The 16,418-nt window shown below is 40.6% G+C and overlaps 1 protein-coding gene and 1 long non-coding RNA gene across 9 annotated transcripts in view; both read left to right on the forward strand.

Annotated features, from left to right (window-relative positions):
• The window catches only part of cadm1a (cell adhesion molecule 1a), a 467,431-nt gene that overhangs the window by 424,001 nt on the left and 27,012 nt on the right, over positions 1-16,418 (forward strand). For 6 of the 8 annotated variants that reach the window (XM_085173685.1, XM_085173687.1, XM_085173689.1 and 3 more), the window contains one exon: positions 2,566-2,598. The exons of the other annotated variants lie outside the window; for them this stretch is intronic. In XM_085173685.1, coding sequence (XP_085029811.1) covers positions 2,566-2,598 — 33 coding nt within the window. The remainder of the gene's footprint in view (positions 1-2,565; positions 2,599-16,418) is intronic. 8 annotated transcript variants of the gene reach the window in all.
• Positions 2,605-8,019, forward strand: LOC146510381 (uncharacterized). Its single transcript, XR_014876292.1, has 2 exons — positions 2,605-5,515; positions 6,256-8,019. It is a non-coding gene; the product is annotated as an uncharacterized LOC146510381 (long non-coding RNA).

Consider the following 16,418-nt stretch of genomic DNA (forward strand, 5'->3'; position numbering starts at 1 on the left):
ACTTTTCTAAGGTCTGCTAACGCTTGTCAACAATCCTTTTGGAACTCAGACAACATCAAAAGAACTATTGTGCAACTGTAAACACCACTGCCCAAAACTCACAATTAGTGAAATAGGATCCTGCTTGTCATATTTACGCCAGGGTATTGTTTTATACCTCCTAATTCCTGTGGAAAGCAGTGTCATTCTGTCAACATATAACGGTGTAAACCTAATTGTCACTTCAGAACTCATACAGCATCCTTTTGGTATGACAGGACTCTGTAATCAGGATCAAGCAAGTTTATTGTGTGGGGATTTTACGCTTTCGTTTGTTTGTTTGCGGCACAAAATGAGATAGCTGGGTAATGCACGTCCACATTTAACAGTCTACCCTACTAATCTGGCTCAAAGAATTTCTCTATATACAGCATCCAACTGCAAAAAAGCACTATTTTGGTCACTTCTGTGGCTCATACTAAGGCACTTAAGGGCTGTAACTTCACCAAATATGCATTGTCAGTCTAATTCCTGGCCCAGGGCATTATTTAGCACTGACATGTCTCAACTACTCAAGGAGAACGGATCCTTTGAGACTTCAGTAACTCTAAGACGGACTCACCTTGTGAAATTGCTCCCTGTATCATAGCTTCTGGCAGCAGAGGTGAGGTGTGGCATTGGTCTATTGTTCCCTGCACATTAGCACCGAGCACAAATCTCTAACTTTCAATAACATCTATCTGTATCAACGCCTTACAGGCCCTGTCACATGTCCCTGCAGAGAGAAAAGACCAAAGAATTGGAAGTGACACACGGGAACAAAACTGTCCTGCTTCAGAATAATCGGCTTTTCATAGTCAAGGAGGGCCTAAACTTTATTGTAGGGTTACTTCCACCACACGAGCACTTCACATGTGGATCATTCGCAGAGCGGATAGGGAGTAGAACTTATCTTTTGACTGGCTACACCTGCGACGGACCTCTATAGTCGAAGTGAGACACAGAATGCACATACTTTCATTGATTATTATAAACAGCCAGTGTCTCAGGATGCTCTCTACAAATGGTCCACATGTAGTATGTTAGACAGAGAAGAAATTAGGGGTACATTCTGAAATCAAAACCTTAAAATATTATATGAGTAAGACTACAAATCTTCTCAAATGTAACACACTGAACCTTTTAAAACACACTGCAGTTGACATAGTTAAAGACATGTAACTGGTAGTTTAAATGAGAGTGAACTGTTTGTTTTCGTCTCACCAATTATACAGTGGGGGTGTAGCAGTCTGCTGTGTGCACTGAAGCTACACCAGCTTTGGCTGTGATTTGTCTCTGTTTTACACATCGGCTTGGTCTAATGTAAAAGCAACCTAATCAAAGCAGCCAGCGTTGCTAAATGCACTGAGTTGATGGATCTCAAATACTGAGTTGCAATGGCTTAAGTCATTGAAATATTATAAATCTCCAGCTATCAACTGAACTTAATAAGCCATGTGAAATGTCTGTATTTACTTAACCAAGAGCTACGCATAATATACACTGTAAATATGATTTTCCTGTGAAATTCTATTAGTTACCATGATGCCACCACATTTTTCAAAGTTGGATAATGCAGATAATGTTCACATTTGATAACGTTTTTTCCTCTCGAGCTACACTGCTGCTGACCAAAACGGTGAAGTAGTCATGCTTGATAGCAAACGCTGCACAGCAGGGCAGGTGTAACATCTATTGAGACAGCGCTTGTCAGTTTATCTAACAGCATCTGAAATCCTCTGACGGCAGACTCAAGGATGTGCGGCAGCTGATAATTTATGTAGCATTTTCCACAAAAAGAAGAAAAAAACTGCAAGCTGACACCCATCAGTCCAAGTTTTACACAGTCCCGGCCAAGATCCTTTTAGCTGGATTTACTAGTAGTGGAGCTAAAATGTAAGGTCGCCACTCTCACGAATAGCAACTACAGGAAAGTGCATTTAAATTTAAAACCTGGTGTTGAAAAAGCCTAAAGTGATAAGAGTTGGCTGGTGATAATTTGGCTGCTGTATCTCATCCAATGCAGAGTTATTTCAACAATGAATTCTGTTGCTTTGTTTCTGCTTTACTTAACTATTTGCCATATGAAACATTGCCTTCATAAAGTGCTGGTGAAATGTTTTCCAAGTCACAAACTGATACATCAAGACGGCTGCACAATTATTTCCCCTCGATAGTCTTTCATTTCTGCACACCAAAGCTGCCAACAGCACACGATAATAGTCTCTTCCATATCTCCTCGAGCAGTAGCCACACTCCCCTCTGAGTCGAACGTCCAGTGTGTGCAGTGCAAAGTGTATTTTTGTGTGTGAATGCAAGCCCGTGTTTATCTCTGCACTGCCTTTGGTTCCCTTTGATTTCCCTTAAGTCTTATGTCTTTTGTCATGTTCTGGTCTTCTGAATGCTTGCTTATGGGTGTCATTTGTTTTCTCCCCCTGCCCTGCTCCCTCCCTGCCTCCCCCACCCCAATTCTTCTTTATTTGCATGCTGTTCCTCCTGTTCCACACCTCCCTCCACAACTGCCATGTCCTCTTCTTGTGTGCTCAGACACTGCGCCCAGCACTGAACCTGCAGCTCATGGTTGGTATCTCTACTTTCCTCCTTATGTCTCTCTTGCTCTCTCTTTTTTTTTAACTTGTATATTTGTCTTTGCAGCATGTCTGCTTTTACTGTTACACAACAGACATTATTGTGCCAGGCTGCCCAGCCTGGAAATGTCAGCTTTGTGCTGTGTGTCAGGTTTATGTTGGCCATACTGATCTATCTTATGAAAGAAGCAGGTAGCAGTTAGGCTGCATTTTACTTTAATTGCAGTTATGCTGTCAAATATATATAAAAACCCTTCTAATTCTTCTTACTTCAGCTGCACTTGCAAAATGGTTTCACCAACTAACCAATTACAGTGTTTCCCTGAAGGTGCCACAGAGGAATATAACCCACACTGAGGCCAGGGCTGATTATATCTGCAGCATTAGATGATGCTGTGTGTTGGGGCAAAAATAGACCCAATTTAGTTGTTTTCATTTACTTGAATGAAGATGATCCACATCATTTTCCAATTTCGCCTAATTTGCAGCCTTTTTTCATAATTTCGTGGCTCCAGTTTCATAATTTGTGGGACCAAATTCATGAAGGCGTTATCACGAGCTTTCTGTTAAGCATGTGTTCGTTTTGCAAAAATTTGAATCGCACTTCACAGACTTCTAATGACCATCTTAGAGGGCTGAAGAACAAAAAAAAAAAGAGCAGCAGACCTCTGCTGACCTGGTTATGGTAATTAAGTTTGTTGAATAAGTTTATGATGGTTTCAGTCAAACTGAAAATGAGTCAGTAAGACAAACAGCTGTTAAAATGTTGTCAAACCAACATTTCTTTTCTGTTCTCAACGGCATATGTACTGTGCAAAAGTCTTGACTCACTGCTTATTTCTTTACACATGCGTGAAAGGCAATATTTGGTATGACCACCAGGAATAGTTTTCCAGTCTTCTTTGTTTGGGATTGTTGTCCGGCAGAAAAAAGACGTGGCTCCCGCTGAGACACTTTCCAGATGGTGTTGCACGGTGTATCAAAATCTGACGGTACTTTTATGCATTCACAATTCCATCAGTTTTGACAAGATCTCCTCCACCAGACTATGACAGAGCCTCCACCGTGTTTCACAGATGGCTGTAGACACTCACAGCCATCTCTAACCTCTCTCCTGACCACTTCCATATGTAATGTCAGTTTGAACCAGAAATTTTCAATTTGAGTTCATCACTCCAATGCCACTGATTTTCACTCCATGTTTTCTGTAAATTGGCATACCTCAGCATTTTCTGCATTTTTTTTTTTCCTGAGAATGGCTTCTTGACAGGCTCCCTTCCACTGAAAGATTTTCTGATGGCTTCAGTGAAACGGAGATGGATCATCTGAAGAGCCAGATGCATCTCTTACATCCTGTGTCAGGTCTTTCATTGATGTATTCCCTATTTTTAAAGGGAATAACTTTCAGATGCTGTTTGTCTGCAGTAGATAGCTTGTCAAGTTTCCTCAGATTTTGTTGAACAACACACTGCACGCCATGCTGGGATTATGACAATATTTCAGCTAACTAATCAACTTGTTGGTGCTGATTTATGCCTGCCAAACTCTGTTGTCTTTGGCCTTTTTCATAGATTCTACAAAAGAATGCAAACAAATTAATGCTGTCAGCGTTAATCTTGCTAAAATGACGTTGACCGCATTAAGGTGGCAAATTCTGTTAGCGAGTTAGCGCAGATCGCCCCGTGCGTGGGGATGCACGGCCCTAACGCTTTAACAAGCTAACAGTGCTGACACTGTGCAGCCCCACGCACGGGGCAAGCTGCGATAACTCGCTAACGGAGATTTAATCCGGTTATGGCGTTAATGTCATTTTAACAAGATTAACGCTGACAACACTAGAAAAAATATGTGTTTTTATTATTTTAGGCTAAGTTAAACTGACTCTTTGCTGAGTTATCTGTTGTGTTTAAAGCCAAAGCAAGTTAATTCCTTGAGTGTGGTGCTATTCTTCTGCATGAATGATTATGTTAAATGCCTTAAAAAACAAGAACAACATTCCTGTTAAAATGCCTTGTTACAAGGACTGGACTGAAAAGTGAAGAAGCAGCCAATGTTCAATGAAAGACCTCCAGAAGTCTGGAGATTAAACACGCAAGACCATTTCTAAACAATGACAAGAAAGTCTGTTTCCTTATATGATGAAATGAGTTGTGGTTCAAGAGTTTTTCACAGTACTGTAAGAAGTGTTAAGTTGAATCAGTGCAGTGGTATCAGTATGAATATTATAGTAACTGTATTCAAATTAAGAAGGGGATTTGCTACATAAAGGCAGCCATATTGGATGAGGCATTCAAAGACCCGTTCTTGCCTGCAGTGCTCGATAATCCAGCAGCTGGCAAAAGACATGTCAGACAGGAGGTTTTCAGGAAAATATTGATTTAATTTTCATGAGTGTTGGGTCAGGGGTCGAAAGGTCAGAACTCTGTGCTGAACTAATCCAAACTTTATATCCCAAAGGGGAGTTATGACCAGATTTCCTGTATTGGTTTGTGCCAAGTAACAACCTACAACATACAGGGAAAAAAAGGAATTTCACCTTTAGCTGTAATTCTAAATGTTTCTGGGGGAACTTGACGAATTTAATTACTATCGTTTGTTATTTTGATGTATTGCACACCCCAAAGGAAGCAGAGGCTAATCTATATCAGAACTGCTGCTCTTTTATGTTTCAGTTATGGATTTAATTAGTGAAAAGTAGGCCGACTGTTGGATTTCGCCACATCTGAACGCGTAGTCATTGACGTCAAGGTCTATGATTGCTTAACATTCTGCATTAATCACGATATCTAACATATTTTTGTAAAATGATGTCTAATGTGACCATGATGTAGTCAGATTTTTCCAGGTGGAATTGGGGGGGAGATGAAGAGCCTCCCGACTCGTTGGTGTCCTCTCTCAGCAGCAGTGAGGTCTACTTCCTCTATATGATGCTGAACACTTGTGTTGAAGAGACCACAGATGCTTTGTCCTCCTTTTTCAAAGATGTGTTTTTAACATTTATGAGTTTTTGAATGGTTGCCCCAGATGTTCATCCGAGACCGCAGTCAGTTTTTAGATGTTTGCAATTAACTGCAGTAGTGCATCATTAATATAAGATTTGTTTACTGGTAGTTTTACATTAAGCATAAAAAATCACTTCAGCAGCTTCAATTTAGTCATTTTTCTGATTTAAAATAAATCAACAGAGGAGTCTAAAATTACCATTGTGTATGAATTTTAAGTTTAAGCAGAGGTCAAAAGTTTCCTCCAATATTTATTTCTTCTCACAAGCCTGAAATAAAAGAAAACACCCTGTAAATAATCTGCATGATTCCTGCCTAACCCCAAAAATCTTTTTTTTAATGTAAGTTAAGTTTTTAAGTATATTTGTCAGCAAGTGAAATATATGTACAGTATACATATAAACGTACCAAGGAGATGCCACCACTGCTGTTGCATGAAAAGGCGAGAGGACTGAGTGGGCTGAGATCTCTGTCCCGACAAGTGAAGTCCTAGAAACAGCTCTCAACCTCAGGGTCATGGGGACGGTGAGTTTATGCTCACATTTACACCTAAGACCACTTTAGAAACACCAGTGATTCCTAACATTGACTGTATTTCTGTGGACAGTGGGATAAACCCACTCAGAGAGAACCCACGCAGGCACAAGGAGAACATGCTAACTAACCTAGCCCGAGCTGTGAGACCAACACTGTGCCGCCCCTAAAGTTTAATCACTTGTTTTTAAATCAGATTTCACTGCTGATTCTCTAGTTTTTATGTCGCGGCGACCGTTAAAATTAAACTTTATTTAGGTAATGCTTCAAAATAATTGCCCAAAAACATGGCAGGGGCCATTTCAAGATGGCAGCCAAGTGGCGAGGCATGCTTTACGCCTTCGGCTGATCCAGCATGCCACAAGAGTGCTAACGGGCACTAGACAGAGCGATCATATTTCACCCATATTGGCTTTTTGTCAAATCTAGAATTGAATTTAAAATCCTTCTTTTCACATAAAGGTCTGGAATGAGCAAAAAACCCAGCTATTATTGGAACAGAGAAAATCATTCTCAGACTGCAGACTTACTTTTGGTTCTCAGAGTTTCCAAAGACAGAACAGAAGGCTTCTTCACTGTGGAACCGGCTCCCAGTTTAGGAGAAAGATACCCTCTGTAGTTCTAAGATTAGGTTTACAATTTTCCTTTTTTGATAAAGCTTACATTTAGAGCTAGATATGAGCATTTGTTCTTCACTCCCTCCTCTTCCTGTTAAAACAGGGTTCTTCTTTCCCCCAGTCACCAAGTGCTGCTTGAAGGAGATTATCTGATTGTCAAAGTTCTCAAGGGTTAAAGTGACTTTAGGCATTTGAAGGCATCTGAATTGGCACTGTATAAATAAACTGTTAATAAATTTAAATTAATTGAACCGGCTCTGTATTTCTATGCCTTGAAGGTATCTCAGGGGCTCTCCATTTAAAATCGGAAGCCCGGTATGTACTAGTAGCATTCATATTGCATGACAAAAGTTTTCTGTTGCTGCTGCTGAGCATTACTTCTGTATCTCCCAAAGAACTTTCAGCTTACCATCGATTCTGCGTGTGCTGTGCTTACAGCACCTGAAAATGCTCCCCTCATCTTGGCAGAGCTTTCAGTTCAATGTTTAGCTGTCACACCTGCAACTGTAACTGTTTTTGGTTAACTCTCAGCACTCTTGCCCACTGCAGCAGCAGGCAGAGTGTTTCTTTTGTTTTGTTTTTTAAGGAAAAAAGCTCTAAAAATACAGTGTAGCAGCTAGCTGGTGAACAGAGCGAAATAGTCTGAGGATCCCCTCAAGAGTTGGTATATACTAAATATAGAGACACAAAAGTTATATGTCAAATTATTATTTTTTCTTTCTTAAAGGTGAAACCAGGTGAAACCGAGGACATTGTGTGTTTTGCAATGAGACTAGCCCAGTTCAGCATTTAGCTGGAGGTATTTGTTGTATCCATATTAGTCTTGTTCAGATGAATGCTCCAGAGGATCACATTTTTTGTGCCTCTGCAAAATCCCAATTTAAACCCTCTGCTTGCTCGTGTTTTTTCTACCTTACAACTCTTCAACAGTTCAAAACTCTGACCGATTTAATTTGCTAATTAATGCTAGCTAGCTAACCACCCATGTGGGTGTCCAATGTATTTTCAATGCACGTCGGAAAAGAGTGATTTGCTTTAAAATGACGTGAATTTCAGTGACTATAGAAACTGATGAGTCAGCAAATGCAGATAATAACAGCGACGATGAATCTCCAGGAGACAGCGTTACAGTAGGCTATAAATAATAAAATTGAAATGAAATAACAGCCAACTTCTTCTTCTCTTTACTTATCAAAAGATACATTTCACCAAGGCCCGATGCAGCTGTAAACTCAGCTTCATCTTTTGGAAAAAAAAAGGGAGAGAAAAATCGGATAAGCTCGATATAATTAAGCCCCATTCAGCTGCATTTACAATGCGGAATATCATTCATATTTTTCACTAAACGGATATATAAGAAAGGTTGAACTAGTCTTTTACGCTCCACATTGTTGATAGTTTGCGTGTGTGTGTGTTTGCGTGCGAGTGAATGAGAGATGAATTGTAAGACACTTGTGGAGAAGTGCTATGTGAATGCATCCAGCTGGCAAACGAGACACCAGGTTACTGCGAGAAAGGGAGGAAATTAGAGCGTCCACAGAGCCTGCAGCTACTGCACAACCTGTACCTATTGGCCATTGTTTATTTCTGTGCTTCATCTGTCATTAAAAATCACTCAACCTCCCCTCTATGACCCCGGTAATAAAAATGAGTGACACATTCCTTTATTGCCATAAACACACCCCGTGTTGCAGGTGTGCATACAAAAACCGAAGCGCGGAAAAGGCAAGGATAGTTCTGTACATTTATAGGCAGGTTGTAGGGCCAGGTAGGCTATGCTCTCTCTTAGCAGGGCTAGCCCCTCTTTATGTAGGACTTCACAGGACGAATATGTCTTGTCCCTCGTGTTGAGACAGCGTTGCACCTTTTTATTGGTTCTCAAATTGTTATAGTGCAGGACAGACCGTTTTAGAAAGTCTGGCTTGTATCCAGCAGCTGTGAAGAGAAAGCAGAGAAGGCCATCATCTTGGGTCAAGTGCAGATTAACCTGTCACAGTCTTTTGCAGCTTCCGCTACATCCAGCGGGGAAAATTACGAGTCACCACGGAGCCACAGGCTATGCAGATTTAAGCAGAGTGTGATGGAAGCTAACACAAAGAAAAAGAAATGCAGCGACTGTACTCTTGAAGGCCGACGGAAGGTGATTCTTTTTTCGCCCACCAGTTATGTTTTTTTAGTTTCGCACGTGGACGAACGTGACAAAGAAGCGTGTGATCAAACAGACATCTGCCAATCTGTTAGCGAGGGAATTCAAGTTTTTTTTTCTTTGCCTTCACGTGCTAAACATTAAACATGCTTATGTGTGTTTCGGGTGTAAGTTTGACTTACGTGCTACTACTGAGAGTCCTAAGAGTCCTATATTTAGTTTCTTGGCATCTGGTCGGTGTAGCCTTTAGCCTAACAGCTGCAACTTGAGCTTTTGTTAACAATAACTTCATCTGGAAAAATAAGCTGAACCTGGCCTGCGTGACTCACACAGCATGCTCAAATTTACAGGTTTGTTAAATATTGTCAACACTGCTAAATCACTTTCTTTGCATCGCTAAATCACTTCGGAAAGCCAAGTGAAACGCACTTGTTGCTCCCTTCAAGCGCTCCCTCCAAAATCAAGAATTTTGGTGACTCCCAGTAACACGATAAAAAAAAAAGGGTGATAATTCATGCTCATATTTCCAGGCGTAGTTTGTAACACCAAGTCAGACCCTGCTTTCTAACAGCCTCTGACTCTGTCCGCGCTGACCGCCTCACTCCTTACAACCTCTCAAATGCAGTTGCCATGGCGATGTCCCGCTTTTCGTGTCTGAAAGAGAAAGGAAGCCGAGACACTGCTGAACTGGAAGGCTCTTCCCAAGATTGTCCATTTCCCTGTAAAATGGGCTAGGTACATGGGAGGAGGCGTGGAGTGCAGGAGGGAACAAATTAAACATGCAGCAGAGAACAGAAGAGGCTTTGAGATGAGCTACCAGTGGACTGGAGAAGTGGGTGTTGAAACGTTTTGTTCTTATAAATTAAGCTTTAGCTGAGAAATGAGAGAGCCAGGAACTGGAAAAACTCAGACATAATGACTGACTTTATTATGCATGTGGATAAACTCGGCTGCACTTCTGGCTCTGCGAAGTTGTTGTGGTAAGAAGTCATTTCACACGTGAGACCCGCAGAGTTGGAGCCGCTCATGTGAAACAAAAACTATAAAAAGAGTTATATAAAGACTTGACTAAAGTGATACCAACTCATTTTGCAGGACAGCACAAACAATTTCAAAGCTCCAACCAAAATTCTGTTCGAGCAAAAGAAACGGCTCCATAAACAACAGAGGAGTTCAGTCGGGTTTGAAGCAAACTTTGACGGATATTTTAGAGTCCAAACACAATCATACATGATTATATTCTAGGCTCATTCACATTTCTGAGGGTGTATAATGAAAAGAGGTTTATTCATATCCTTCATGGCCACTTTTTTCCTCAAAGTGAGCAAAGTAATTGATTTATTTAAATATATTTGCCAGAATTGCACCCACGGACGCCACATTTAAAAACCGGTCCGTCTCTTTCTGGAGGATTTCTTTTCATCATGTAACCTGCATGAGGTAAATCAACTCTGCGCGTGCAGTTTGTTTCTTAGAAATGCACAAAAGCTGCCGACAGTTAAGAGGCAGCTTTTTGCTGTTAGATGTTCCAGCAGCATTTCTTCTTCTCATCTCACTTCCATCTCCTCACTCTTAATGAAAGGGCATGCTGGTGGAGGATGTCAGTTGCTTTTGCTGATGGCTAGGTGCACTCACTAATTTCCAATCCGGAGAGGTGAGCACGTCTGGAAAGGACACACCTGCCAACACGGCTGTCAGCAAGCATGTGAGAGTAGTGGGATAATTGAGCTGCGCTCAGAGACCTAATAGCGGAGAGGAATACAGCAGTATAATGGCCACTCTGCTCACAGTGGGATTGCAGCGGGTGAACCAGAGAACTTTTCTCTTTAATCCAAGGACTAAGCTGTCACATTTGAATGTCATTAAAGAGACAAGGCATTCATTAAATGACAAGGACACGGTGTGCCAGATTACTCGGGTACTGATGTGCAACAAATGTAGTGATTGTGACTTCAGAATTTGATCGCTGCAGCATCCGGCAGCTAGCTGTGGGAATTCTTTTCCTTAAAGAGCGGCTTCTGTCTGCCGCGCGTTTGATCCGCGGGCTCCACGTGTTCGTTCGTTTGTGGTGAACGTGGAAATCATTTGGACAGACATGTGTATTAAACTCTGGCAGAATTCCAAATCTTTTGACATGAGGAACAGGTCGGTGCAAAGCTCAGACAGCCGCGCACAGATGATCTCGGGTTGACTGACTATCAAAGCCACAGATGGCACTGCCAACATCACTGACTATTTAACATATTGGTAGGTGAAAGGGACACCGTGGCAGGTTTTTAACTGGCACAGCATTGGTTTGATGATTGTTTTTGCTAAAAAAAAATTTTTTTTTAAAAAGATCTGATACTGATAATGTGGTTTGTAATTAGAATTATTTTAAGAGTCAGAGCTGAACAGATGGACTTCTGGAAAACATGCAATCTTTGATGTCAGGCAGAGAAAAACTTCCATATATCTGCTTAGAAGTCATGTTAACAAGATCTCTCTTAAAGCTTCACATCTCGACTTAATGCCATTAAAACAGGATATAGTTTTAGCTATTTCACCGTCACTGTTGTGTTGCACAAAATGCAAGCTGTTATAGGAAGAGAAAGACCTTTGGTGGAACTGCAACATTATTGTCTATCTGTATTTAAATCACGACTGTATATATAGAAGAAACTGGCAAAGTGCTGTCAACAAGATGTGATTGTCCTGAGAAGTATAGTGTAACCGTAGCTGTGCTGCTGGGATCTCTCTAGATTGAGTTTGCACCTGTACCAGTGTGGGTTCTCCTCAGGTATTCCCTCCCACACGCCAAACACATTCATATTTCCAAACTGGCTTTACAAGCTGTCTCCTATCTCTCACTCCATAGGAGCTCGAATAGGAAAAACAGTTCAAATATTTATTGACCAAGACTTAGACAGGCTCAATGGACTTACTTTTGTAATTTTCACTGTAAAATTAGATAATAATTTTCATCCTCCAGGAAACATCTGAATTGTCTCTCTAGCCCAGAATGGTTAGGCAAGGTAATCTGAAGCACGTGTGGCAAAATCTTTCTGTCTGAGCTCAGAGCTTGTGAGGACCTTGTGCTATTGTGATACACTGACTAAAGCTCATCGTCTCCTCTTTATAGAACTGTGAGTTTTGTCTCTATCAGAAATAGTAACAAAATTACAGTATTTTAAAGAGCACTTGTAGTATGAAAACTAATGATGGATCTTATCTTACTTTTGACAATAATGTCTGAGAAGAACCAGAATGGCAAAGAACCAGTGAAGCAGCACAAGTAGTATACAGTCTTTTATTCCACACACAGTGAAGTAATACATTTAACAGTGGTTCACACATGACTGTGCAGAGGACAAAGATGTTTAACACAAGTTAATCAATAATAGGTACAAACCAGTTGAATCCAGTCCTCTATTGCAGGCGAGTTGCTCTCATTGGTGCAATGTGAGTCAGACCGATTGCAACGTGTTGGCATCTATCTGCATTCTTAAATCAGACGGCAGTTATTTGCAAACCTTCATCATTCTGCCTGAGAGCGGTTGCAGCGGTTGTTTGGAGAGTGGTTGAGATTACCTGGCAAAACAGTGGCATGGTTGTGAGATCCCTGTGGGTGTCCTTAAACCAGGAATTGGCAGCAGATCTTTTCTTTTGGGCTTCAAGTAGAAAGAGGAGCACGTGTCTTTGGCTCCTTATCGTGATCTTCAAGGGACGTTGCAGTCTGGTGAGGCATATTGTCCTTCTGTGAGAGGCTGCTGCCTCACGAGGTTGTGTGATCAGTCTGCAACAATGTTTAGGTGTGCGGTACACGGCAAAATAACTTCCAAGACTCAGGGTTTCCCGACAGAACATCACACCTTAATGTGATAATTAATGTACTTCACTTCACCTGTGGAGGATTTTATCAAAATCCAGGTGAACATCTTTTTCTTGTTGTTTATTTTGTTTTTTTAACTCTAAGTAAGTAAAAGTAAGAATTTCTTAAGTGTTAAGACTGAAGGACGCTGTAGTGATTTTAAGCAATGGACACTATGTAGCTGATCCACTGAGGAAGAAACGTTAACAATACAGATAATAAGGTAACGTTGTTTTTAAGAAATGTGGTGTGATTTGATCAAGCGAAGTCGCTCACAGACCTTCACTGCGAGTGCTTGTGTGCATGTTACAGATAGATGCATTTGTATTAGAGGCTGGCACTCAGTGGCTTGAACCTGCCTTTGGGGCTCTCTTCAAATGAGGCACATATGCTGCATTAATTAGTTTTAGGCACACAACTGAGTGTGACAGGTGACAAACAGCCCCCTCCCTCTATGTGACTTTAAAAAAAAAAATGCATATCTACTTTTATAAGTCACCCTCCTTTCACGAAGGGAAAGTTAACCTCTAAGGTTCTGTCTGTCTTTCTGGCTTTTTATGATGAAATAAACAGCAAAGTGCTGAAATACTTAAAGTGTAATCAGCGGTTATTCCTCTCACCTGTGACACAGATGTGATGCTTTCACTCTGCGTGGAGTGAAATCTTTAAGCAATGTCAATAAGTGCAACAACTTTAGAGGCAATTTTTGAGATATATAGCAATAGTTTTAGTACCCGTCAGTCATAAATATAAAGCAGGTGCCACTCGAGCCTCTTCTCGTTCCTGCATCAAAACATCGCATTCGTGTTTTCTTTTCCAAACTGAAGAATGTGAAAATACTGCATTAGGCCCGTGTGCACTGCTGTTTCAAATATTTTTTTATTAAAATTATTTTTTTTATCACTTGAAAATATTCATGCTATGTATTTTTTATCGTGTTGTTAATGTATGTGTTTTTGCTGCTTACACCATTAGGGACACCAGATGTGCACACATCAGTGAGATTATTTCACACTAATCCAAACTGTCAATCTTTCCCATCTGTCGCCCAGGTCTGCTACCTGCTGAAGTGAGAACACCTGCAACACAGGAACAGCCTCACAGTAACTGCTACCACATCAAGCCCCTTTTAAACCTTTTGTAGGAAAAGTTTTGCATGTTCGCTATAGTAATAATATATAAAAAATAACATTAAACGTCAGTGTTATTACAGACGAAAACAATGATATTAATCAAGCCTTCGTGTAATATGTCCGAGATTATTATTCCACCGTTTTCTGTTAACTGCATTTACATAAATCAATGTGCAAGTTTGAATCATCTCTTTATGTAAGGGGTAAGTAGTTATTTTCTCATTGGGGGCTTGATTATAATAAACCATAATCTCAAAGTGGAGCTATTACACCTATTTCCAGCTACGTTATTTTACCCCTGAATTCTAATAGTGTAGTTTTGCATTATTTCCATTAATAAAAGAATCCTTGTTTAGCACCTTATTTCATCCACAATATAAAACAAGCGTTTTACCTCATCTCCCTTTGAGGCCACACTTCCTTTAGGCAGATTTCCTTTGCATGGCCACCCCTTTAAAACAGAAGGTTTGAACAGCAGGCAGGTGGAGCTGCTGTACATACAGCCAGAACTCTGAGCCTGACAATGACAATATCAAGGATACCCCCTCTCTATCGCATCATAAAGATCCAAAAGTTGATCTTTTTGATGCAAAATGAGCATTTAGGGTACTTTGAAGCCTTACAGGGATAACTAAAATTTGGCTATGAAAAATATTATTGTTTCCCTTTAGGCCGTGTATGTTGTAATGCCCTGCTTGGACGTTATTAGAGTAACTGATGTATGGAGATCATGTTCACTTATTATTAGTCCCAGTGCACCGAAATTAGTTGCAGTTCACCTAGAGGACACTCAACAGCTCTCAATGAATTGGAGTGAACGGAGCTAAGTGGCTTAAATAATTATTCACAGTTGGTCTGAGTGTGAGTAATTCTTTTTATTATACTGATATACATTTTACTCAAGATAGCATTATGCTATTCTATATTCATATTGGTTAAGACATCCTCCCTTGATGGTTCCTGTTTCCAAGCAATAACTGCAATAGCATTTGCCAGTGTCATTAATTAAGAACAGACATTTACATGCAGTATGTGTATAAAGAAGGGGAACTATATATGCACATGTCAAACCTTGAAGCAGATGGGCTACAGCAGCAGAAAACCACTCCACGTGCCACTCCTATCAGCTAAGAACAGGAAACTAGATACAATTCGCGCAGGCTCACCAAAATTGGACAAGAGAAGACCGGAGAAATGTACCGTGTCTGATGAGTCTTGATTTCTGCTGCAGCGTTCAGATGGTAGGGCCAGATTTTGGCGTAAACAACATGAAAGCTTGGATCCATCCTGCCTTGAATCAATAGTTCAGGCTGCTACTGATGGTGTAATAGTGTGGGGGATATTTTCTTGGCACACTTTAAGCACCTTAGTGCAAATTGAGCATTGTTTAAATGCCACAGTCTACGCGAGTATTGCTGCTGACCATGTCCATCCCTTTATCGCCACAGTGCCTGTCTTCTGATGGCTGCTTCCAGCTGGATAACACATCATGCCATCATGAACATCATCAAACTGGTTTCTTGAACGTGACAATGAGTTTATTTTACTGAAATTTCCTCCAAAGTCACCTGATCTCAGTCTAATAGAGCACCTTTGGGATCTGGTGGAACAGGAGGTTTACATTTATTATTAAAAATCTGACAGCCATCTAAAACATAAGGATTAATTCTGCGTAGACTTTAATATCGTTGTATAATTTGATGCCAGACCCTAAAATAGTTTCAGTAACCTACTAGTAGTTATTGACTTTACCTTTATTACTGTATCAGTAACATTAATATATTTATTTAGGCTACGGGTAGCCCACAGATGAGCCTTTTGCTGCCTTCATGTGTCATCACAGTGAAAAAGCACATCATACAAGCCCACTGAAAGTGCCCCTCATTGGTTCTTTTTACTCGGCAGTGACTGTGCTGGTTGACAGTTCTGCAACCTTTGCCTAAATAATATGCAAATTAGGATCTTATCACAATGCAGATAAGCTGTAAATGCTAAGGCCCATAGTCAGATGCCATTATCAGGACAACAATTCAGGACACAGAGTGCATGTCACTAGACTGCAGAGCCACGAGATGCTGCAGTGAGTACTGCTCATTAAAGACACAGAGCAGACACGACCCTCCATAATTAGCACAAAATAACTTGTCTTTGGGTTCATGTATTTTTCCATGATAAAATATTTCTTGGATAGCATGTCAGTCTTTTATCTAGTATTCCGCTTTATTCATAGAATAATGAATTATATTGAATTCATTTCTTAAGTGTTAATTTCCAGGAATGGATTGATACTCTCAGCTCCTAGCAGACTGAGAAAACAGGTGGTGAGCATGAAATGTGGTACAAAATAGGATCCCAAGGCATTTGACCTGCATGTTCCTTGTTTTTGAATGCTCTTATTACAATTTGCATGTAGGACTAGTGTTGCCATGACAGCAGCTAAGTCTTAAAACTTTCATCTGAGACAGTTGTACTCTTTTTGAGTTTGACTCATCCAGTATTGGCAAGGAGAACGTAGGCCGGCCGGCAAGTT

This window comes from Neolamprologus multifasciatus, chromosome 10 (genome assembly GCF_963576455.1).
Source record: "Neolamprologus multifasciatus chromosome 10, fNeoMul1.2, whole genome shotgun sequence".
Classification (NCBI taxonomy): Eukaryota; Metazoa; Chordata; class Actinopteri; order Cichliformes; family Cichlidae; genus Neolamprologus; species Neolamprologus multifasciatus.